Below are 25,098 nucleotides of genomic sequence, written 5' to 3'. Positions count from 1 at the left end.
CGTCGCGCTCTGATTTTTCAGCCTCAGATGCAGCACACGGACAACATACGCTGTTTTAACACATTCTGATCTAGCCAGGCTTTCGGCACGCTTGAAAAGGACCAATCCCAGTATGCAATGCAAACAATGAGTTAACAGTCGCTTAGAAACCACATGTCCCAGCATGCCACGCTCCCGAGCAACCTCGGAAGTGACTCTGAGAGACGCCACTGTACTCTGGGAGTTGTAGTCTCTCGGGACTGGCCCGCCCTTTGTGCAGCTTCGCGGCCTGTGTTTGGAGAAAACCCTACCGGGTGGCTAAGCGCGGCCCGGAGCCCCAGCGAGCGGTGCCGCCCTACAACCTTCGCCCCCGGTCCGGCGGCCGGCTCCGCCTCTTCTCGACTCTTTCCCACAGCCCAAGATGGCGGCGGAGGTGGATTTTGGCGACCTAGAGCTGTTCGAGGCGTTTGACCACCCAGAGGAATCCATTCCGAAGCCCGTTCACACTCGCTTCAAGGATGACGACGGCGACGAGGAGGACGAGAATGGGGTCGGCGACGCGGAGCTGCGGGAGCGGCTTCGGCAGTGCGAGGAAACCATCGAGCAGCTCCGCGCCGAGAATATCCTTCCCGCTCGCTGGGCCCGGTCACCGGCGTGCGGTGGGCGGCGAGCCCTGGAAGGCGCGGGCGGAAATTCCAGGGGGGCCAGAATTCCGAATAATCTCCCTGAGGGCTGAGAGTCGAGGGTTCGCTTGCGTAAGCAGCACCGGGGGCCTCGGCGCCAGCCTCTCCTCTTCTGGGTTCCGTGTCCTGGACTTCACTCGCTCTTCCCGTCCCCCAAGCTGGAGCTGGTGTTTAGGGCTTTTTTTCAGACTGCTACATTACAGACTGGTTACCGCTTCTCTCCTCTTCTCGAAAGTCGTCATCCGATTTTATTTTTGGCGGCCAAGCTTAAATTCATGCAGCCATGTATTAGGAGGTAACCGGATTACTCAGCCCCTTAGCGTGGGTCTGTTTTTTCGGGCGGGGCAGAAGCTAGTGGTCCTAGGATGTAGAGTTGGGGGTTCAAGGATGTGAGGCATGCACAGAGACATGGTTAATTGCCTGATTAAGATTGGGGATTCATTTTAAAGTTCTTCGACTTTTCCGTGGTGAAGGTGCCGTCGCAAAGGTTTGGGAAAAACGCGCCAAGTTTCCGTTTGCCTTCGTTACATGATTACAGCTTTTCTGGCAAGATTTGCCAGTATGTTTATTTATATTCTTACAGGTGGGTTGTTTTTTTTTTTTAATTCTATGCCGATGATTTCAGTTCAATTGAAACCCTGAAAGCGGTTGGTAAATCATTTTTGAAGTTTTTTTTTTTTTTTTTTAATGTTTGTTTATCTTTGACAGAGTGTGAGCGGGTGAAGGGCAGAGAGGGAGGGAGACACAAAATCCAAAACAGGCTCCAGGCTCTGAGCTGTCAGCACAGAGCCCCCTGCGGGGCTGGAACTCGCGAACTGTGACATCACGACCTGAGCTAAGTCGGTCACTTAAACAACTGAGCCACCCAGGCGCCCCCTTCTTTTTTGAAGGGTTTTGAAGTCCGATTTTTTTGTTTCGTGATGCTTTTTCCCCTCTCCGTTTTAATATGTAAAACTTCGAAATACAGAGAAGTTGAAAGGACTGTACTGTGAACATCCATAGTTTCCATCCTAGAGTTTTCCTTCCTTAGCAGGTTGTTTTACTGTACTTACTTTGTCGCTTATCATGCTGCTCTTTCTTAAGTGAATTGCTGTTTAACTTCTGATGGGGTGCGGTTGTTTGAATAACATTTTTGGTTCGGTCTGTTAGGTCTGTCAGTGGCTTTTGAACTATATGACCTTGTTGGAAGAGATGAAAAAACTATTTTAATGTTGGGGGTTAAACGCCTATCCCTGCAACTGAACAGGAGCTGGGTTAAGTGTGTCATTCTCGAGATTATTTGCAGGTCTTTTGATATTAACATTCTGACGCCAAAAGTGAGAGTGAGTAGTTAAAGGTTTATGTTATTTATGATGTTGTTTGATGAGGGCTTGTATTCCTTAACGAGTAATAACATCAAGAACTTAAAAGAAAATTGAACATTCTGACTCGACCGAGGTATGAGATACTGCAATTACACTATTGTTGTCTTTTATTTTTTTATCCTGTTGTTAATATTTAGCTATAATTTCTTTGTAAAAGGAGTATTTAGGATTTTTGTATTATTTTTCAGTGTACTCCGAAGAAATCAGTAATGATGCTTTATTTTTAATTTAATTTCTGGGGATAAAACTTGAAATCTCACAACTGCATTGAATTTTTAACGAATTTGTTATTTTGGGGGGATGTTAACTGGATTTATTGCGGTGGTCATTTCACAACATATACAAATACTGAGTCATGTTATATACCTGAATAACTTTTTTTTTTTTAAGATTTGGATGTATGTTTCTTTCTTTCTTTCTTTCTTTCTTTCTTTCTTTCTTTCTTTCTTTTTGGAGAGAGAGAGAGAGAAAGAAAGACAGTAGGCGCAAGTGATCGAGGGGCAGAGAGAGAGAAGTGGGACTCAATGTTTTACCTGCAGTGGGGCTCGAGCTCACCCCAAGCTGGTGCTCACGTTCAACCGAAGCGGGCCTCGAGCTCACCCAGTATGGAACTCGAACTCATGAACTGTGAGATCGTGCCCTGAGCCGAAGTCAGATGCTTAACGACTGAGCCACCCAGGCGCTCACCTGAATAACTTTTAAGCTGATTTAATGGGTAAAAATATTTGTGAAGCACATCCAAAAAATTTTGACTTAATGTTTCAAACAAGCCGGTTTGCCGAGCTAGCCGTTCTTACTCCACAAACGTTTCTGGGACGTCAGTTAAGATTACAGTATTGCTGCAGCTGAAAATTTACTTATGCAGTTAAAGTATGTTCATAAATAGGAATGATGCACGATTTCATTTTAGAAAGAGACATAAGTGTGCTTTTGAAGAAAGTACAGTGAGTAGGTTTGCATTCAGACCTCTGACTTTAGCAGATAGAAGATTAAATGCTGGTGTCTCTTAAAAAAATTTAACAGGTCAGTAAATCTAAAATATTTGTCTAAGTACATATTTATCATGGGGAATCGTGTTGTCAAGTTTCACAATTTGGGGTGCCTTGATGCAATGGTACATGCACTTTTTTGTTTCTGGTACCAGCTGAAGTAACCAGCTACATTGGTGACTAAAGGTTTAAAATTTCAGAATTCAGATGTATTTTGGAAAGCTCCCCATGCCCTACCTTCCTCCCTCTATGTGAGCACACTTTGTGGATCTAAACTCGCTGTTGCTTTGATATTAAATGTGTTGAGTATCACTGGGATTCCTCGAAAATCATAATTTAAAAAAAAAATTTAAGTTTATTTTGAGAGAGAGAGAGAGCACATGTGGGGTAGGGGCAGAGAGAGGAGAGAGAATTCCAAGCAGGCTCCATGCTGTCAGCGCAGAGCCCGATGAAGGGCTCGAGCTCACAAACTGTGAGATCATGACAGTTGGGATCAAGAGTCAGATGTTTAACTGACTGAGCCACCCAGGTGCCTGAAAATCATAATTTTTTAAATATGTTTTAATGTTTATTTAAAAAAAAATTTTAAATATTCATTTTTGATTGTGAGAGACAGAGTGTGAGCAGGGGAGGGGCAGAGAACGAGGGAGACACAGAATCTGAAGCAGGCTTCAGGTTTTGAGCTGTCAGCACAGAGCCCCGTGTGGGGCTCGAACTCACGGACCAGGAGATCATGACCTGAGCTGAAGTTGGGCATTTAATAGACTAAACCACCCAGGCGCCCCTAATGTTTATTCATTTTTGAGAGAGGGTGTGAGTGAGCGAGGGAGGGGCAGAGAGAGAAAGGGACAGAGGATCTGAAGCGGGCTGGCTCTCTGCTGGCTGCAGAAAACCCAGTGTGGGGCTTGAACTCAGGAACTGTGAGATCATGACCTGAGCTGAAGTCGGACACAACCAACTGAGCCACCCAGGTGCCCCATTTGTTTTTAATATTCAAAGATAGGTAAGCACACTTTAGAGTTGATAATTTAAACAAATATTTATTTACAAAAGGGTTATAATCACCTGAGTTTAAATGATTATAGCATCATAGGCTTTGCCAATACACAAGGCAAGCATTAGTACCCTAAAAAAGGAATAAATTAAAATTTTTCTTTTAGAATTTGTGCTCTTCGTGATGTCATACTGATAAAGCATGCTACAGAAAACTTAGAAACAAAAAGAAATAAAATTATTTAGATAAATTTTGTACCCCAAGTCTCTTGGTTTAATCCTTATTTTTGGAACTGTCATGATCAGAAGTTTCCTTTTTGTCTGGTAAATATTATTTTTTGCTTTATATTATGAAAAATTTCAAATGTATGGAAAAGGAACAGTGCAATTAACCACTCACGTTTTCATCACTTAGATTTAACAGTTAATATTTTGCCATATTTGCTTCTCATCACATATATACATTGTACTCTAAATATTTCAACATGTAACTTTTTAGAAACAAGACTTTCTCATGCATAATCACAACACAACTATCACAGTAACTGGTATGATTTTCTTAATAACATTCCCAGCTCAGTCCATATTCATATTTCCCCAACTGAATGTCTTTATAGCTGATTGTGCTTGGACTCCAGTCAAGGAGTTATGCAATCGTGTGTGGTTTTTAAAAACCATCATGTATTCTTAAAAAGAGAAATTCGTGCAAATTCAAGCAAACTTCTGAACTTCTTCATATTTTACTTTTGTTTCTTGATCTGAGCAATTCCAAATATAGACTGATTTATTTCACATGCTGCACAGGTAAAGGAATAGGAGGCAGGTGGGCAGAGGAGGAATCTGAGAGTCAGCTGGTCCAGATTACCACCGGGACATTGGATATTGTGCATTGTGCAGATTTTACAGCCAGAGCCACATCCTCTCTCTCGCTCTCTCTCTTTTTTTTTTTTTTTTTTTTTGGCAGTAATTGAAAATCAAATCCAGGAACAAGAACAATATACTTTTTACATTTCTGCTTTAGAATCCGGGATTTGGAATAATGGAATGTGCTCTGCCCTCGAAGAGGCTGAAGTGTTTCCTTGTATATTACTAAGCTAAATTCACTCTGATTTTTTAGAAATATATTCTTATAACCTGCTGGTTTATTCCGACCCTCCCTTGCCCCGGCTTGTAAAGAAATGATCCATTAGATAAATGTTTTGGTTGAAAACTGGAAGATTAAGTGTAGTTTTAATTTTTTTGTGAAATATTTAAAAAACTTTTTTTAAAGATTTTATTTTTGGAGAGAGAGAGAGCAGGAACAAGGGAGGGGCAAAGAGAAAATCTCAAGCAGGCTCTACGCTTAGCACAGAGCCCCATGTGGGGCTCAATCCCACAACCCTGGGATCATGACCTGAGCTGAAATCAAGAGTCGGATGCTCAACTGACTGAGCCACCCACGCACTCCGTTTTTGTGAAATATTTTTTAAAATATGTAAGGGATATCTCTGTGTAAAACCATTAAACTAGGTAAAATTTGATGAACACTTGGATTTTACTTGAGAAAACAAGAGTTATTGGTGGTTCTTGATCTTATTTGTAAAATATTCTATAATCTTTGGTACTTAAGAATTACAAAAGTTATGTGTTTATATATACATGTACGCGTTTTACTCTAATATCTTCTAAGACTTTTAATTTCTGTTTTAGTGGAATATTGGTGAACGATACTAAGTTAGATGGACCTTTATTACAGATTCTCTTTATGAACAATGTTATTTCAAAGTAAGTAACTTTCCCCTTTCTACATATAATGAGTTAATGTGTTAATGAAACAACATCTTCCGTTAGTATGCTGTATTTATTTGTACTTACTCCATTTTTATTCTTTTACTTAAAATTTAGGGAATCGTGGGGCTTTTTTGTTTTCTGGTTTTGTTTTTTTGAGAGAGAGAGAGAGCGAGCGGGCACAAGGGAATGAGGGGCAGAGAGAAAGAATCCCACTCAGGTTCTGCACCATCAACGTGGAGCCTGAAGCAGGGCTCGAGCTCACCCCATGTGGGGTTCGAACTCATGAACCAGGAGACCATGACCTCAGCCAACTGAACCAACCAGGCACTCTAAGAGCAAGGACATTAGAGTCTATAAACATGAATTTGAATCTGGGCCCTAACTTTGTACATATGTGAGCCTGGGCAGGTCACAACCTGTCTGCATATCAGTTTCCTCACTGGAAAACAGATGCTAATAGTAACCACTTCGTAGGTAGTTAAGTGAGTACCTATAAGAGCCCAATAGCCTCTAATAAAAATAACAACTGGTACCACACCGATAAGTAATGTTAGTCGTTTCTCCCCCAGAATCAGATAACTGGGTTTACTCTGTTGGTTGTCTTCAAAGCTTACCCACATAATTTTGTGTTTGGGTGAATGTGTGAAAGAGAATTAGACCTTTGCAGACCTTCCAGCATGATTGGGTCTAGGGTGACTCAGTGTATTCCTCCAGTGCTTGCCAGAACGTTCTGAAATGTTTTGAGACTTTGCCCTGTCCCTTCCGCAGAGCGTGGTCGTAGACATTTCAGACAGTTGCTTGCCCCTCTCCTGAGTCACTGAATCATAATCGTTATCTTGCATACTAGGCAAGGTAAAGAAGGTAACAGCATATGTTAGTTAGAGTGTTAGCTGTGTGGCAGGCCCATCACCTACCTATCTCTGCCTAGGTGGAACCTGCCGCTCTCAGGGGTGGGGACGCTGGATGGTGAGGGTGGCAGTAGCAAGGTGCTGGGCACAGCTGGGCGTGAGCACTGTCATCATCATTGGATTTGAATCCGCGTCCACTCCAGCCCTTGGCAATCTCATTTCTGCACCACGTGTCTGCCATTTTGCCTGCAGAGATCTTGGAGTGTCAGAGCTAAAGAGACCTGAAAGATCAAGTCTGGTGAAGAGCAAGATGGCTGCCCCACTGCGGCCAAGCTGGGTTCCGCGGCCCCTCCTGAACCGAGCGTTAACAAATAGTTGAGGAAAGCGGTTCTTGACCTGGGAAGCTGGAGAAAGTAGACCTCAGTAGTTTCTCTGCTTCATTTTGTGTTTCCATTGCATTTTGGTGTTTTGGGTTTTTTTTGTTTTTTTCCCAGTTTAACATTCATATAGTATTTCCTTCTGTGTGGATAGGGAGTCTCTGGGAGGAAGATAGGAAGAATGTACTGGCTGTCTTTTCATTGCAGAGAAGGTGGCTGGGGCACAGACCAGGAAGGAAGCTTTTCATTATGTAACCCCTTTACTTCTTTTGGATTTTGAACCATGTTTTATATAGATTATGTATTCAAAATTTAACTATGTAAAATTTATAAATAAAATCCACTTATTCTCAGCACAAATATTTGCCACTGTTACATGCCTAGCACTACCTTAGGTTCCCATAATCATTATGTTAACTCGGCAACAATGTATATTTCTTTTTCTGAGGAATAGTTTCCTGAGTGTTACAGAGTCAGTGATTTGATAAACCTCTGAAAATCAAATTAACGGCATTTACTCCTGACATCTTCTAATAATGCATAAGATTTCAGTCTATTCAGTGTCTCACTCTGCATTCTGACTGTTGTGTCCTCTCATGCAGGCAATACCATCAAGAAATAGAGGAATTTGTGTCAAATTTAGTAAAAAGATTTGAGGAACAGCAGAAAAATGATGTGGAAAAGACTTCCTTTAATCTTTTGCCCCAGGTATTTCAAACTTAAGAGACTTTAAGATTAACAGGTTATGCTTTTCACTGCCGTCTGTTAGGCCACAGGGATCCTCTTGTACCCTCGTGAAAATGACTAAGTGCAACCACTGTGTCCTACACCTGAAACTAATATAACATTGTATGTCAAGTACAACTAAAAAAAGAAAAAACAGGCTTGTTAAAACTGTTCACCTCCCATCCTTCAACTGGGCTTCCTTCATTGGTCTGACCAGTACAGCCACAGGCGATTCCTTTGTATTGTGGCTCCTTTTCTCGGGGGAGTCCTAGACCTGGCTACACTCAAAATTAGTCTTTTACACCCCCCCCCCATTTCCTCACTTGGACACGTGGTTTGAGGCAGAAAATTAATTTTAAGGCAGAAAAAAAAAATCTGTATTTCCGGAGTTTATAAAAGATGAATTATTTTTCTCTAAAACCAACCTGCTATCCTATTTTCCCCTCTGCTTATTGGAAAAAATCAATAGCATGCCCAAAGAAATCTGAGAAATTTCACTACGTGAATATCAGAGCGTGAATTTATATTTTAAAAAATCAGAATTATGATTTCTGGGCTTTTTTTTTTTTTTTAATTAAAAGTTATGGTAAGTAGAGTCTGTCAAATAAGGGTTGTTAGCTGTGTATCCTGAGAATTGGGAGAACAGAGAATTCTGAGTAATTAAATTTTTATCACCTTGAGTTTTTACATCTCTTACACAATTTTTAAAGATTTAAGAAACAAAATACATTTAACAATAAAAACCATACAAGGAGTTTTGATTCAAGGAGCACTTCAGAATTTTGTAGTGGAGGGAGGTCTATGAGAGTTCTATCATCAGTATTGACCACTAATGTAAAATCATAAATGTTTTAGTCTTTCTGGTTATCTGGTTTTCAGATCGTCTACTTTGTCAATTTCAGCGTTGAGAGTTTAAATATTTAATTCGTTCAATTTAATACATGAATTAATACTCAGTAACACAAAAGTCATAGTCTACACTAATGCTTCAGAAGGTGCTGTCTTTTGTATCTTTTATAATTTTTAAATTCTCCCTCTTGTGAAATTTATTTCACAAACCTCCCTAGCTTTCAAACTTACCGTAATTGTGACAGTGTTGAATTCAGAACTTTATATACCTTAGTGGTATGTATTAGAAAATAAAGGGGTGTGTTTAAATTTCTAATATTTGAAATTTGAACTAGTTAAAAATTGGTTACCTTCTATAACTGTTTTTCTTTGTGTTAGCCATCTAGTGTTATGCTAGAAGAGGACCATAAAGTGGAAGAATCGTGTGCCATTAAAAACAACAAGGAAGCTTTTAGTGTAAGTTTGGACATTTTAGTTTTGAATCCTGCAAAAACATGTTTTCTATCCTGTGTCATTTGGGTGGCATTGAAATGATAAGGTGGCATAGCCATGTGTCATCAGATGATCACCACCCTTTCATGAAACTGTTACAAGCAACAGTTTAGGCTTCAGCCTCTAGATGATATGGTTCACTTTCTAATAATTACTGGATACACGATAGACAGACGTTGGAGGACTTTATTTTTGTCCTGGCGAACTTTTTTTGCAAGTGCGTTTCATGAACGCGGATGATGATCTGGAGCGCGTGCTTGTTGCACGTACAGATGGGGAAGGATAAGTAAGCAATGTAACAGATGGCAGATAGGAGATTAAAAATGTTGACAAACTCAAATGGCAGGTGAAAAATCGAAGAGGCATAACAGGGATGAGCCTACCCTTAGGCCTTTTGGTACCTGTGCGGAATTCCACCGTGTCAGTGCGATGTAGCGGTATGATTTTGCAACTTCGGTTTTTTTAAGATGATGATGAAATCCCGGATTCTGTTCGAGGCAGACTAGTTTTCATGTGTAGGGAGTGACGTGCCCCATTGACCTACCACAATCTTAAGGACGTGGGGCCGCTGGGACCGTGAAGGGCCCACAGCCTTACTGCAGAGATTGACAGGGGATAGCGTGTCTCTGCAGATGTGATCGAGGCGTCATGTTAGATCACTCTGTGTGGTGCCGGGCGGGAGGACCGGGACCAGCGACTGCGTGGACCGCAAGCAGGCACAGTGCAACTCAGCCTTCAGTGCAAACTTCTGTCAGAGATGTGAATACGAAGTGGTCGGACTCGTTTAAGAAAAGCGAATTCCACATTACCCAAAGAAGTCAAAGACTGAGATGCTATCAAAGCGCTTTAAAGAAAGAATTTGAACTATGTAACTCTTCATGTCCCTTCTAAACTCTAGGGTTCTGGGCTAGAGAGTGGTACCTGCCTGGAAAGTGGGACTATTGTGTATTATTAATTTACTTCTTTAATAAATACTAATAAATATAGAATGTTCTCTTGTCAGGGACCCTTCTGGGTTCCAGAGACAGCAACGAAAAAAAAGGGCAAAGTCTCTGCTCTCATTGAATTGCATTCTAGTGGGGCAAGAAAATAGGTGAGGCTAAGGATTTAGAGGGTAACTGTGGGGCATTTGGTTTGTATGGTGAGTAGATAGCGACAGCCTCTCTGAGCTGATAACAGAATAAATTGAGGGAGTGAGCCATCATGCGGTGAAGAGTGTTCCAGACTCCAGGCAGTAGGAACAGTGAGTGGAAAGCCCTGGGTCAGAAGGGCACACTGACGTGTTGCTCACTATTTACCAGGTACTGTTCGAAGCTCATTACAGATATGCTCGTGAAGGTACTACTAGTATTCTCTTTTTACAGATGAGGAAACAGATGTGGAGAGCTAAGTAACTTGCCCTGAGTCCCTTAGCTCGTAAGTGACAAAGCCAGGGCGTGAATCCAGGCCTTCTGATTCTGGAGCAGATCGAAATCTTTATATTGCCTCCTAAGCAACAGTAAGGGCTTTGGGTGTTACTCTGAGATGAGAAGTCCCTGGAGGATTTTAGGTAGAAATGTGACATGATACGACTTGAATTTTTAAAAGAGCTGGCTTCTCTGTGGAGAACAGTGTGTAGCTGGTTACATGTGGAAGCTGGAAACTGGCTAAGTGACTCTGTTGATCTCAGGTGAGAGAAGATGGCAGGTCAGTCTAGAAGACCAGGGCTGGACGTGAGCAGTGGTTAGAAGCTGGATCTACCTTGAAGGTAGAACTGACCAAATGTGTTGACGAATTGGACGCATAGAACACAAAAGCGAGGGAGTCGTCAAAATGATGCGGGTTTTTGGTCTGAGCAGCTAGAATGAGGTCCTTCCCTTTCCTGTGATGGGAAAAACTGGTGGGAGGCGCAGCTTCGGAGTGGAATGGGAATCTGGTTCAGTTTTAAATAGGTGAGTCTGCATGTCCTGGAAACCTGTCTGTTGGCACTTGAATCTACAAGATTGGAGTTGAGGCAGAACCGGATATTTGGGGTGTCCCATATACTCATACTTCATACCATGGGCCTGGACGAATCACCTCAAGAGTGCAGGTAGAGAGGGGGACTGGACCGAGTCTCACAGAAGATGGAGAGATGAGAAGGATTGGTCAGCAAGGTAGGAAGAACACTGAGAGAATGGTGTCCCGGAAGCCAGAAGAAGTGGCTGACCTGTGTCCGTCGTTGCTGACAGGTTAAGGTGAAGACTGAGCCGTCCACTGAATTTGGCTGCATGGGGCCCATGGGGGAGCTTAGCACCATGAAGGAGGCAGAAGCCTTTCTGGAGATGTTCAAGAGAGAATGGCAGGGCCATCTGAGGAAAAAAGTGGGGGTGCTGGTTTAGAGGAAAAGAGATTAAATCAACGCCATCTAAATGCAACATGTGAACCTTAAGTTCTTGCTTGGAAAAAAAATAAAGCCTAGAAAAGGCATCTTGGGACCAGTTGGGAGAACTGAGTACAGAATGGGTATAGATGGTGTTACGAATTTATTAACTTTCTTAGGTGTGACAGTGGTATTGTGGCTTGTAGGAGAATGTTCTTGTGCTCAGAAGACCCATCCTGAAGTGTTTAGGGATGAAGCGTCACGAAAATAGTCTGTCGCTGGTTATGTGTAGAAGCTGGAAGCCGGTTAGGAAGTTACCATATTAATCTCAGGCGAGAGACAATAATGGCTTAGACTAAGATGATGGTGGTGGCTTGCTCTCTCCCGGTGGCTCAGCAAAACGTAAGTGTGCGCGTGTACCTGTGTGTGTGTGTGTGTGCGTGTGGGTGCACGTAAGGTATCCACAATTGTTGGATCTAAGAGAGTAAGTACATACCTGGGTGTTCACTGTAGCATTTTCTCGACTTTTCTGTATGAATTCCTCCCCCCCCCCGAATTGGAGAGGAAGGAAAAGAGTGAGCGGGAGGGGAAGGAAATAGTAAATACTTTTCTGCATTGTCTTGCTGCCAAGGGAAGCGAGGAGACGGGTGATTGAAGTCTGAGGAGAGTGCAGCTGACGGTCACCATCTCCTGGAGAGGGAAACTGTGACCTCGGCGACACAGGGGCATTTAAAGATGGAGCTTTTTACCTGCACCTCCAAGTCTGGCTCCTTTAGGGAGTTGAGTATGACTTCTAATCATTTCCTCCAAAATTAAAGCGTTAAAACAATTAATCATAGTCTTACATTATTTAATGTCTTTTTTTCCTGCTTAAATAGCAATATTTTTTGACTTGTTTTCTGCAGGTTGTAGGAAGTGTCCTGTATTTTACTAATTTTTGCCTTGATAAATTGGGGCAACCGCTTCTAAATGAAAACCCTCAGCTTACCGAAGGATGGGAAATACCTAAGTATCCTACATAGTGAATGAAGATCTTTTATGCATCTTGCCATTAAGTTCACCTTTTAAAAAAATTTACCAAATTTTGCAGACTATGATAACTGTTCCTTAATAAAATTCACTAAAGGTACCAGCAAGTCTTCAGCCACATTGTTTCTCTAGAAGGGCAAGAAATACAAGTAAAGGCAAAAAGGTTTGTGTGGGGAGTTGTTTTTGTTTCCTTCTTCTTTTTAAAACTTTTTTAACCAAAACCATAAACTCTTTTAGCTTGAAAAATTAATATTCTTTATTGCTGGCTTACTATAAAGAAGTTATAGATTGAGCTAGAATTTTAATATGTAGACATATTAAATGTTTAAATTAGTCATCTGTTTATTGGAATTCATTGGTTCACGCCTGATATGCTTGGGTGGGTGGAAAGTGTCATTGTTGCTGTCAGTTTGGTTGCTGTCTTATAACCATCTGCCCCTTCCTGAGTCACCTAAAGGAAATACAATCTGTTTGCCTCGGTTCTTCTGTTATTAACCACTGACAAAACCCAGAGGTGACAGATTAGTTGGGAACATAAGGGTTCTTGGTTAAAAGACTCGGATAAAAGTACTGTTTGTTTAAACCACTGAGTACAGGAGGTGAAAGCGTACTCACTGTTGCAGATGTTTGTAATCTGTGATCTGCGTGCTTTCTTTCTCTCTGATACACTTTGCTGTCATGATTGTATTGATTTGCTTTTATGTCTAATTTACATTATGCAAATCTTTGTTTTTTGACCAAATAGGCCAAAGCCTCACTGTTTCAATTGTGGTTCTGAAGAACATCAAATGAAAGATTGCCCAATGGTAAATTTTTCTCCTATAAAAAAAAAAAATCTTTGAATTAGAGCTTTCTAATGTTTTCAGCACATTTCTGGCATTGTGTGAGATGAAGAAGCTAGCTGCGATAACTTTCTTTCGGTCCTTGAATTTGAAAGCTTTTCAAGTTTGTACTTAAATTTTAAGACATTGGATTTTTAAAACTGATAACTCGTTACAGTATTCTGTATTTGAGATGAATGACATATGAGAGTTAATTTTTAGAGTTGATTCTAAAAACTTGATTTTAGGTTAAGATAATAGGTGATAAGAAATTAAAATGACTGCTTCTCTTCCTTGCTGTATTTTTCTAATATTTACACTGTCTTTTATACTTGTTACACATTAAAACTGGAATAGTCTGTTTGCTTGACCTGAAACAGAGTGTTTAGTTTCATTTAATTTCTGAAGTACTTCTAAACTGCTCGTTACCATTTTTCTCAACTGCGTTATGCTCCAGCCTCGGAATGCTGCTCGGATAAGTGAAAAAAGAAAAGCGTATCTGGACGCCTGCAGTGAGACAAACAGTCAGAATTTTCAGCAGCGATACCACGCGGAAGAGGTGGAGGAGAGATTTGGAAGATTCAAGCCGGGAGTCATTAGGTACCTCTGTCATTTTAGTGGAGAACGTCATTTCGGCTTCATCAGTATTTGGAACGTTCTGTGTATCCAGAGGGTGATGGTCGGTGTGATCCGGAGGGCGGTGGTCGGTGTGTAGGTCTGCTCTGGCAGCGCCTAGATAATGCGCATCTGTTCGTTCAGAAACTTTCACTGCAATCTCAACCGTGTATCTGTTAAGCACCGGGTCACTGTGTGGAACCTATGACACGGAGTTGTTTTAACACATCGGGGACGGTATGTGTTTTAATCCAAACAAGAATACGGTATTTTCTTATTCCTCTTTTGTTTTTACATAGCGAGGAACTTCAGGATGCATTGGGCGTGACAGACAAGAGCCTTCCGCCTTTTATATATCGAATGCGCCAGCTGGGGTATCCGCCGGGGTGGCTCAAGGAGGCCGAGCTGGAGGGCTCCGGGCTTGCGCTCTATGATGGGAAAGGTATAGTACGTGAAGTTAGATAAGTCGGCCCAAGTGTTACTGTGAGAGAGAGAGAGAGAGAGAGTGTGTGTGTGTGTGTGTGCGCGCGCGCGCACGTGCACGTGTGTGTACTGAGAGAGCTACAGTAATATCTGATAGGAATGGCTGGCTTGATCAGTGTGTGCTGAGGGAACTAAAAACTATCACAATGGTGTTTCCTTCGTTTTACAAAGAAGGAACTAAAACCTCAAGAATTACCAGATGGTTGGTTATCTGGACCTGCTCCAGATATTTGACTATGCAGGCCAAAGAATCAGCTCTCCAGCTGGTCCTCGTAAGCTCTTGCCTTGCTCGGAAGTGGTAACAGAAATCTATTCATCAGTGAATGCCAGGAGACCTAAAATACAGGATACATAAATCCTCTCGTAATCTAGAACCCCTCTCTTAGGTATCTGCTGTAGAGGAATAATCACACATGTGCACAAGGAAAATATGTGTATGTGTTTTTGTAGCATTGAATATGATAGTGAGAAATTGAAAGCAACATTAAGGCTCTAAAGAAGAATGGCTAACTAAACCGTGGTAGATCTGGGCTGTGGGATCCCTGTGGTAACTAAGGAGGAGAGTGCATCTGTGAGCTGACATGACAAACTCTCTGTGCAATGCTGAGTTTCTGCCCAACATACCTATCATGTCATTCAGAGAATCCCACTTGGATGAAACAGTGCTCTATGTTTTTTCTGAGGACTGATTTATAAGTGTTTTGGTTTTTTTTTTAATGTCTCTTTATTTTTGAGAGAGAGAAAGAGGGAGTCAGAGCATGAGTGGGGAGGGGCAGAGAGAGAGGGAAACACGGAATCCGAAGCGGGCTCCAGGCTCTGAGCTGTCAGCACAGACCTTGATGCAGGGCTCAAACCCACGAACCGTGAGATCATGACCTGAGCCGAAGTCAGACGCTTAACCGAGTCATCCAGGCACCCCAAAAGTATTTTTTTTAACGTTTATTTTGAGAGAGAGAGAGAGAGAGCATTAGCAGGTAGCAGAGAGAGGGGGGACAGAGGATCCATAGCAGGCTCCTGGCTGACAGCAGAGAACCTGATGTGAGGCTCGAACTCACAAACTGGGAGATCATGACCTGAGCTGAAGTTGGACATTTAACTGACTGAGGCACCCTCCAGTTAGATTTTCGATTCAGACTCATTGAAGCCTTTCCTGATCACCTTATTTAAGTATATCTCTTATTGGCCTGCCAGTCTTTTATCACTGGACCCTGTCTGTTTCTTTCATGCCCTATATATTTATTTCTCTGTTCTATTTCTCTACTTCTATTTTCCTAGCTAGACAGTCAGGTTTGTAATTGCTAAAACCATTCATATTTTATTCACCAGTATATCCCCTGGCATATAGCACGGTACCCGCAATGTGGTAGATGTTAAATAAATACTTTTTAAAAAAGTCTTCACCCATACAGCAGACTCAACAGTGGTTCCCCCCGGGGAAAGAAAGAGGATTGGCCTTGAGATTATAGTTTATCTCTAATCCCCTAAATCTTTTAAAAATGAAAATATTTCTCTATATTACCTAGATATTTAAAAATATTTTTATTTTTTTATTTTTTAAAATTTTTTTTTAACTTTTTTTTTTTTTAATGTTTATTTATTTTTGAGAGAGAGAGAGAGTCAGAGCACAAGCAGGGGAGGGGCAAAGAGAGAGGGAGACATAGAATCCAAACTAGGTCCAGGCTCTGAGCTGTCAGCATAGAGCCTGACGCGGGGCTCAAACTCACGAATGGTGAGATCGACCTGAGCCGAAATCGGGTGCTCAACCGACTGAGCCACCCAGGCGCCCCTAAAAACATTTTTAAAAATTCACCAAGCTACTCCTTTTCAGTTAGTGCCAAAGAGGTATTTAGGACAGCCCTTTTAATATATCCCCAAGTCATGCAGGCATTCAAGTTTTCTGTAGGTGCTTGAATTTCTGTTGTTTTCTCAAGTTGTCTCTCTTTTTTAGTTTGTTTGATTAGAGATTCTTTGGATAAACGTTGTGGATGGTTGAAGTCTTTTGGATGTATTTCAATTGGCTGAGCCATCCTAAGCCTTTTTTAATCTATAGATACCCTTCCTTGTTTTTAACAAAGCCACATTTTGTCCTTTCGGGTTTTCGAGATTTTGCTGATGCATCTCCGTGGTGTGTTATTTTAGCATGTTCCTCTGTCCCTGTCTTTATTGTGATGGAATCAGTCACTGGTGGTCGTTGCCTATCTATACTTGCTAATGATGGGTTGCAAAATGGTTATATACTCATTCTTTTAATACTTCTTATTAGCTAGAATACTTCTATAAAGAGAAACTTCTCATAAACCGTTTCATTACCTTACGTATATAGACACCATAGGACCGGCAAAATAAAAACGTATGATTTACTTAGTAGTTTTCAAGGTAGTAAAGTGTTTCCCAAGTATCCTTCTCTCATCTGTAAAGTGGTTTTGTAAAGTAGTACATACCTCTTAAGGTTGTGATGAAGATTACCAGAGTTAATACTTACAGGCCATTTAAAACATAATCTGGTACATAATAAGACTTAGAGAAATGTTTGTTAAGTGAAGACATCAGAATAGAGCATCAGGCAGGTCATTGGGTCAGCACACACTAGACTTCTAAGAAACCCATGGAAGAACCCAGGTTTCCAAGATTTTCAGTATTCATTTACTATCAAAGTATTCTCTCCACATTGTTTAAAAGTTTCTAATCTAAACATTGTGATTGAAGCCATTCTCAGAATAATTATTCTCAGAATAATTCTGTTGCCTTGAATATAAGTACTTTCCTAGTGTACTTTTGGTCCGGAGAGGGATTTATATTGGCATCTAGCAATGTTAACCTTCTGATGGTCTCTGACAGATGGTGCTGATGGGGAAGCAGAAGCTGGAGAAGCACAACAGAATAAAAGTGTCACTTACGATCTCTCGAAATTGGTAAACTACCCAGGTTTTAATATATCTACTCCCAGAGGAATTCCAGATGTAAGTATACCGTGTTTTCATTCTTATGGGATATGACATTATTGTAAGGATTGTTAAGAATTGTTAGCTTATAAAAAAAAAAAAAGGATCGTTAGCTTATGTAGCAGTTACTGTGACATGAAGAAGTAAATGTGTCACTTGTTCAGCTTTGTAACTTCCTATACGTTGTCTAGAATTTTAAGTGATACCTTGTGTTCATTCAAAAGTTTTTTTTTCTGATTTATGCCCTACGAAAAGGAGTTAAAATGATTAAATTCTGTAAATCTAAAACTGTTCTAAAATTATGCTTTAAAAACATGGGATGGTTCTGAGGCAGTATTGTAAGTTGTTTGGAATTACTTGGGAAGTAAATTTATGCCTTTAATAAATCTAAGTTAATATAACTCCTTTTCCTATCCTATAATTCCTTTTCCGCTTTTTTCATTCCAAAGTAAAATTTCTCATTCCATATGAGAATGGTTCCTGCATTTACTTAATCTTTTCCAACTTTCATCTTCTATTTCAAGACTCAACAATGACCTGTTGTGGTGATGGTGTGGTTGTATTTTAAGTTTATTTATTTATATCGTGAGAGAGCGAGAGCGCGCCTGTGTGCGTGCCCAAGCCTGGGAGGGGCAGAGGAAGGAGTGCAAGAATCCCAAGCAGGCTTTGCACTGTCAGCGAAGAGCCTGACACAGGGCTCGAACTCGTGAACCATGAGGTCATGACCTGAGCCAAAGTCAGATGCATAAACCGACTGAGCCACCTAGGCACCTGGTGTGGTGGTTGCATAAAAAAATGCATTTTTAGGTATCCGTAGAAACTGGGAAGCAAAGAAACCAAAGGTCCGAACTTAGAGTCTAGTGAACAGATATGAAGACAAGCGTGTAATTAATTAAGAGCCAAACTGCATGGCACAAACCATCAGTGCCTCTGGAAATGGTCCTAGTACCAGCCGACCTCAGAGTCCTCTGGGAAATGCTCGGTAGAAGTATGCCTTTTTTTTTTGTTTTAATTTTTCTATTATTATTATTATTATTATTATTATTATATTTTTAAAGTTTATTTTGAGAGAGAGAGCAAGAGAGAGAGAAAATCCCAAGCAGCACTGTACCAGCATCACTGAGCCTGACATGGGGCTCAAACTCACAAGCTGCAAGATCATGACCTGAACCAAGATCAAGAGTCAGACATTTAACCAACTGAGCTACCAAGGCATCCCTTTTTAAGTTTGTTTATTTTTGAGGGGGGGAAGAGGGGCAGAGAGAGAGAGGGAATCTGACGTGGACTTGAACCCGTGAACTATGAGATGACCTCCGCCAAAGTTGGACGCTCAACTGACTGAGCCACCCACGCGTGCCCTTTTTTTTTTTTTTTTTTTAATTTTAGAGAGAGTGGGTGTGACTAGGGAAAGGGATAGAGAGGGCGAGGGAATCTTAAGCAGGCTCCACACTCAGTGCAGAGCCCAACACGGGGCTCGATCCTACAACCCGGGATCATGACCTGAGCTGAAATCAAGAGCCGATCGTTCAACCAACTGAGCCACCCAGGCACCCCGGAAATGCACATTCTTGAGTCCCACCCTTAGACTTAACTGACTTGACCCTGGAATCTGGAGGTTTGACAGGAGCCCCAAATGATTCTTCTTGAGAACCCCTATTGCACGTGCTCATAGAGATGAGAGAGAGGGAAGGGATGTTGAACCTTAAAGGTGAATGCCGGGTTTGGAAAGGGAAAGAACAGAAGCTGGAAAGTGGTAGGAGAGGTGAGCCTTGAGGGGCCCCGTAAGCCGGGCCAGTGCGTGCAAGGACGGGGAGAGGGAGGCCGGGAGAGAGTCCGCTCGTCACTGCGTACAGCTTCTGCTTGTAGTGGGTGGAACCTTTTGGGGCCAAGTGATTTTGTCAAGTAAGCTTTTAGTGTTCGCTTCTGATCATGTTGCCGGCAGGGTTGGGTGGCTGGGTTTTTTGTTTTGTTTTGTTTTTCCTTCAGTGCACCATCCTTTTCGTTAATTCCCCAGAAAAGGAAATGTAATTTGAGACCTCCATTTTACAGAATGTCAAAGTATGATGTTTTCCAAATACAGGCTTGTTTTTTTTCCTTGTCTTCTCACCATTAGGAATGGAGGATGTTTGGGTCCATACCGATGCAGGCGTGTCAGCAGAAGGACGTGTTTGCCAATTACCTGACTTCTAACTTCCAAGCGGTAAATAGCTTCTCAGGGTGAGGTTGATAAAAATTGACTGCCTTTTGTTGGTGGACTTTTGTAACTCATCAGCGTCTTCTTGCTCTTTGGCTTTGCTTCGAAAGCACTCTGTGCCTTCTGATGCATCCAAAGGAAAAGGGCAGCTGCATTCACCATGTACCTACGCTTTGCTCCACATTGGTTTTCTGCGGGGTGGAAGGGAAGGACTGGAGTCTCCTCCTTCTGCCCCGTTAACTTGTGCTTGGCTCGGCCCCTCCATCAGCCGAGCGTGAGGTCTGGCGGCAAGAGGTCTTCATCCCAGTCCAGCCCAAGCAGTCCAAAGAAGCAGAGGAAGGAGAGCAGCTCAGCAGCCTCCCCTGCGGACATGGAGCTCGACTCAGGTGGGTCTCCTCCTGCGGTCTCAATCTCACCGAGAAGGTAGAGGGATCAAGCACGCTCCTGAGTTCCAGGAGGAAGGCTGGGCCGGTTTGAGCACTAATGAAATGCTTTGATTCTGTCCTTGGAGACGAGAGTGACACCCCCTCGTACTGATAAAAGGTAAGGTGGGAGACAGCTTGGTGTGAGGGCCGTGCCGGCCGGTTAACTGAGTTCCTGAGTCAGGCGACCCTTGCCGCCCAGTCCCAGTGGTCCTGATCCGGACCGGGCCCTCGGATGGGGGCAGGGCCCTGGGACAGGCGGTGGAGAGTGTCCCGCTTCGGCAGCTCTATCCCAAGAGGAGGAAGGGCAGAGCTGAGCCAGGCTTTCCCAGGGAAGAAGGGCCATGAGGAATATCTGCCCCCCTGGAAATGCACAGTGGAACAAAGGACCTGCCCTCTGATACTCCTCTGGCTTTTTATTCTCTTAATCCTCTGGGCTTAACCATGGAAGTGGTGGCCATGCAGCACTGTGACAGCCCTTCTCAGCATGTCAGCAGTGGGTCAGGAGAGTCATGCACGCACCTTTCCGAGTCCCCCACCCCTAGAACTGTCCACGCTTCCTTTGGGCTTCCCCTTGGGACTGCTGGGGTGTAGTTTAGATGTTGCCCCCAGAAAGCTCTGGAATGAATCAGAACTTTATGTTAACTTGATAAATTCCAAAGCTGCTCTGAGTCGCAGACTGAAAACTCATCCCTTGCTCTACCTTCCACCCTAAAATATGACCAGCCACTTTGGTCCTTATAGCTGGCACATGTTTTGAAGTGAGGTTGAATGGCAACATTAAGATACAGTGAATGTTGGGGCACCTGGGTGGCTCAGTCTGTCAAGTGTCCGACTCTTGGTTTTGGCTCAGGGCATGACCTCACAGTTCATGTGCAGGAGACCCGCATTGGGCTCTGCGCTGAATTTTCTCTCTCTCTCTTTCTCTGCCCCTCCTGCACACGTGCTCGCTCGCTCTCTCCCTCTCTCAGAATAAATAAATAAACTTTAAAAAAAAGGAAAAAGAAGATAAAATGAATGTAGATACCTTAATAATAAATGCTATCTACTAATGTAAATTGCCCTGATTTGATTGTGAGGGATTCACCTGTCTTATTTTCAGATTCCCAGAGAAAATTTACAAGACCAGTGCTCTAACCCCTGAGCTATGGAGCCTCATCCTTACCAGAGAAAATTTAAAGGTCACAGATTAAATCCCCTTAAAATCCAAAATCAAAGCCCCCCAAACCGTTTTCCCCAATTTTTTACTTTGCTTAGTCTCAGCCATAGGAGTTCTTTTTTTTTTTTTTTTTTTTTTAACGTTTTACTTATTTTTGAGACAGGGAGAGACAGAGCACGAACGGGGGAGGGTCAGAGAGAGGGAGACACAGAATCCGAAACAGGCTCCAGGCTCTGAGCCGTCAGCACAGAGCCCGACACGGGGCTCGAACTCACGGACCGCGAGATCGTGACCTGAGCCGAAGTCGGCCACTTAACCGACTGAGCCACCCAGGCGCCCCTCAGCCATAGGAGTTCTTGATGCCAGAGTTCACACGCCAGGCTTTTAGTACCTACAGCCTGACATCAGTGTCCATTCTCACTTTTTTATTTTGCCCGAAGCAGTGCTCAAATACGAATCACGTGATTATGACCTGAGCTGAAATCTAAGGGTTGGATGCTTAACTGATTGAGCCACCCAGGCTCCCCCCACCCTTTTCTTAAGTATATTTTTTTGAATTTGCCTAATTTTTAAAACCTGTGCTGTTTTGGATACCTCTACTAGACCCTGAGGATAGGAAGATTCATGAGACACAACTGCCGCCCTTAGTTTCCACTCTGTGTGGAAACTGCGTCACCTAGGGAGTGCAGAGGTATAAACCCCATTTTAATATAAATGTGGTGACCTGTGGTGATCCATACAGAGCCCCAGAGCTGGTTACACGTATTTTAGTGTCAGAGGGGACAAACCAAGCAGCTGTGCTGGATGAGGTCATAGACCCCGACCAAGAAGGACTTTGAGCTGCGTCCGGAGGGATAAATTCAGGGATTTACCATGGAGATGAGCAGGGTGAGGACATTTGAGTCCATGGGAAATGCAGATGCAGACGCGTGAGACATCACGGCACACTGGTCCAAAAGCAGAGTGACACCTGGGGTTTCAGCCTGGCAGAAGAAATAACGTGGTGCAAGGAGGCAAATTCGTGGTCATAGAGGGCCTTGTGAGGCACAGAGGAGATCAGATCAGCCTTTGTCCTGATGGAAAGCACTGAAGGTTTCTAACGAGGTGGGAAGGTTAATGGGCCCAGACTCATGCTTCACAAAGATAGTAGTTTGGAGAATGGATATAAGGAAGAGGAGTCCAAAGCACAGACGATGCCAGGATTCCTGAAATAAGGTCTTGGCTGCGACGGCCTGCCAGAGAGAGTAGGCCCCAGGGAGCCGAGGACTGGGGGCAGGGTGCAGAGGGAGACGAGGGCCTCTCTGGCGATTAGCAGGTTCCGTGTGGGCGACTTCAGCCAGATACCACTGGTGGCACCATAGTGGGAACAGCATGAAGGAGCGGAGTCCGGATTCGAGGAAAAGTTCGGATCTGTTACGTCTGGGACATACAGGTGGTGATGACCATTGACCCGTGAGCTACACGAACCCGCAGTTGAGGCAGGCAGGCAGGACCAGAGGTGCAGAACTGGGGAATAAGCCAGAGTGTACCCCACCCCGTCTCCTCAGTTTTGTCTCCTTCAGCAGCCCCGCCAGCAGCGTTTCCAGTCGTTGTCCCACCACACTTTCCCAGGAACCCCGTTCTGCAGCTCCCGCAGACAGCCTGGGGACCACTCACGCCTCCGGCACGGAGGCCGACTCTCTGTCCCCTCACTCTGAAACGCTGCATGGGGCCAACGGGTGGATTTCCCGTTTCCTTCAAGCTCCTGGTGCCGGAAGAGCCTGTGGCGCTCCCTGCGGGCGTTCTTTTCCAGGTGCTGGTGGTTATGGAGCCTCCAGGGCGTCCCCTCTCCAGCCGGTGATCTCTGGCCATTGACTCTCCGGGCACACCTGAGTTCAGACACCAACTGCTGTGACAGCTGGAAGTATCACAACTTTTTTCTTTCAGATGCGGAGGTCCCTCACGGCTCTCCCAGCGGCGAAGCTTTCCAGTTTCAGCCACCGCCGCCCCCTGGCACTCCCCCTCCTCTGCCCCAGGGGACTCCGCCGCCCATCTTCACCCCTCCGCTCCCCAAGGGCACCCCGCCGCTGACTCCCAGCGACTCACCCCAGACCAGGACAGCGTCGGCAGCTATGGATGAGGACTCACTGACCCTGGAAGAACTTGAAGAGCAGCAGAGGCGGATATGGGCGGCCCTCGAGCAGGCCGAGAGCGTGAACAGTGATTCCGATATTCCCGTGGACACACCTTTAACTGGGAATTCGGTTGCCTCTTCGCCTTGTCCAAATGAGCTAGACCTCCCTGTCCCAGAGGGAAAACCCTCTGAAAAGCAGATGCCTGATGAGCCCGAGGTACCAGACACTTGTACAGAAAAGTCGGAAGTTGAACATTCTCTGAGCCCAGACTCTGAGCCGACATTGCTTTGCCAGAAGGAAAAGGAAGAGTCTATTCAGACGGACCCTAAAGATGATGCCCTTCTTGATAACGGCAACGTTGTGTCGAACTGTGACATTAGTAATGGAGGCAGTCAGAAGCTCCTTCATGTGGACTCCAGTCCTTCGGCAGCCACTAAAGTTCATAGTCCTGTACCTGACATGAGCAAGTTTGCAACTGGAATAACGCCATTTGAATTTGAGAACATGGCAGAATCCACTGGAATGTACCTCAGGATAAGAAACTTGTTAAAGAACTCGCCCCGAAACCAGCAGAAAAACAAAAAGGCTTCTGAATAACTCCTTGACCTAGCGCCACGAGCTATTTAATTATCTATAACTTTGTGTTCTGTTCATTAGTACCAAATGGAGATGAGATTGTTTTCCTGTTTGTCCCTCCCGTGTTTAAAAATCTATCCAAGGCTTAATTGTGGCCTTAAGTCGGGCCTATTTTAAAGAACAGAAAGACCGGGCTTGCTGGTTTACTATATTTTATTCTCATTGCTAAAAACTTGCGGGGACGGGATGTAAGTCCGAGCTGGTTTAGAGATAGTTCGTTAAGGTTTATACTACTTTTGGGTCGTGAGTGTCTGTCAGGAGTGATGGTTTTTATCTGTCTTTTGTACATTGATTTCCCTTTCTACATTTTGCTAATTATCCTGTATATAAGTTTAATATATCACTTTTTAAAAAGAAAAAAAACTAACCATTTTAAATGCATATTTCAACTCTGACAACCAAATGAGAAAAATCAGGGATGAGCAGCTTTATCCCATTTGGGGTATTTTTGTAAGTGATTTACACACATCAATTTTAATAACACTTTTACTTTTTTTGTAACTTCATTCTTCATATAAGTTTGCTATACAGGTGCGTTCATCTTTGTGTACAAAGGTTTAATAAATTAGCTTTCATATACACAATCTAAGACTCTGAATACAAAAAAAGTGATTCACAGTTAGTGTACCCGACGTTGTAAGTTTGGAAGTAAATTATGTGGTTGCAAAAATTAGTGGTAGCAAAGAAAATCTAGGAGAATGCAAGTTTGAGTGTTTTCAGTGTTATTTCAGCCTTAACTATAGAGACAGCAAAATCTTTTAAAGTACTTATTTTGGGAAAAAAAAAAAAAAAAATGAGGGCAGCTAGCCTTTGTACAAAAATAACTTTCTAAATTTGAACCTTAAGATAATTAATGCTTAAAAATAAAAAAATAGACATAAACAAATTGCTTTTAATTGTCAGATATATAACATGGAGATGAATTATGGGTTTTTTTTGTATCTAAATGGAATGTCATCACATTGTTACAGTCGCATCCCTGAAAATAAACACACAGCTGATCTTGAACTTTTAGTCTCAGGTAGTGTGATCTTGCTCTCAGGCCAGCAGAGGGAGCCAACTACAGCCATTCTGGACCATTCCAGATTTCCTTTTCATTTTGAGGACTTGAATAACCAAATTTACTCTTCTATAAAGAATAAAGGGAAAGACAATCGTATGAAAAGGACAGCTTATTTTCAAGCCCCTCACAGAACATGCTAGAAATTGAGTAAAATGTTAAGTCCTTTTTGGCTTCTTTCTCTGTGTTGAAATACGTAAGAAAGTTTACAT

The 25,098-nt window shown here is 43.0% G+C and overlaps 1 protein-coding gene and 1 non-coding gene across 6 annotated transcripts; both read left to right on the top strand.

Moving 5' to 3' along the window:
- Nucleotides 1-24,407, top strand: ZCCHC8 (zinc finger CCHC-type containing 8). Of its 5 annotated transcripts, none has more exons than XM_049619422.1 (14): nucleotides 1-601; nucleotides 2,059-2,099; nucleotides 5,698-5,772; nucleotides 7,606-7,711; nucleotides 8,957-9,034; nucleotides 12,317-12,420; nucleotides 12,538-12,603; nucleotides 13,186-13,246; nucleotides 13,719-13,861; nucleotides 14,176-14,318; nucleotides 17,198-17,319; nucleotides 19,415-19,501; nucleotides 19,764-19,881; nucleotides 23,003-24,407. In XM_049619422.1, exons 1-14 carry the CDS (start codon nucleotides 401-403, stop codon nucleotides 23,785-23,787), a joined length of 2,130 nt encoding a protein of 709 aa, XP_049475379.1. In that variant the 5' UTR covers nucleotides 1-400; the 3' UTR covers nucleotides 23,788-24,407. The 5 variants fall into 5 exon arrangements, with proteins under 5 accessions (XP_049475379.1, XP_049475382.1, XP_049475380.1 ...); XM_049619425.1 differs by lacking the exons at nucleotides 1-601; nucleotides 2,059-2,099 and adding exons at nucleotides 613-1,695; nucleotides 2,937-3,049; XM_049619423.1 differs by lacking the exon at nucleotides 1-601 and adding an exon at nucleotides 2,937-3,049 and having other exon boundaries at nucleotides 613-2,099.
- On the top strand, nucleotides 6,440-6,574 carry LOC125914956 (small nucleolar RNA SNORA9). The gene has a single exon (XR_007455507.1). It is a non-coding gene; the product is annotated as a small nucleolar RNA SNORA9 (small nucleolar RNA).
- Nucleotides 24,408-25,098: the final 691 nt, after the last annotated feature.

The sequence above is a fragment of the Panthera uncia genome (assembly GCF_023721935.1).
Source record: "Panthera uncia isolate 11264 chromosome D3 unlocalized genomic scaffold, Puncia_PCG_1.0 HiC_scaffold_8, whole genome shotgun sequence".
NCBI classification, from domain to species: domain Eukaryota; kingdom Metazoa; phylum Chordata; class Mammalia; order Carnivora; family Felidae; genus Panthera; species Panthera uncia.
This window is presented reverse-complemented; position numbering and strand designations above follow the sequence as displayed.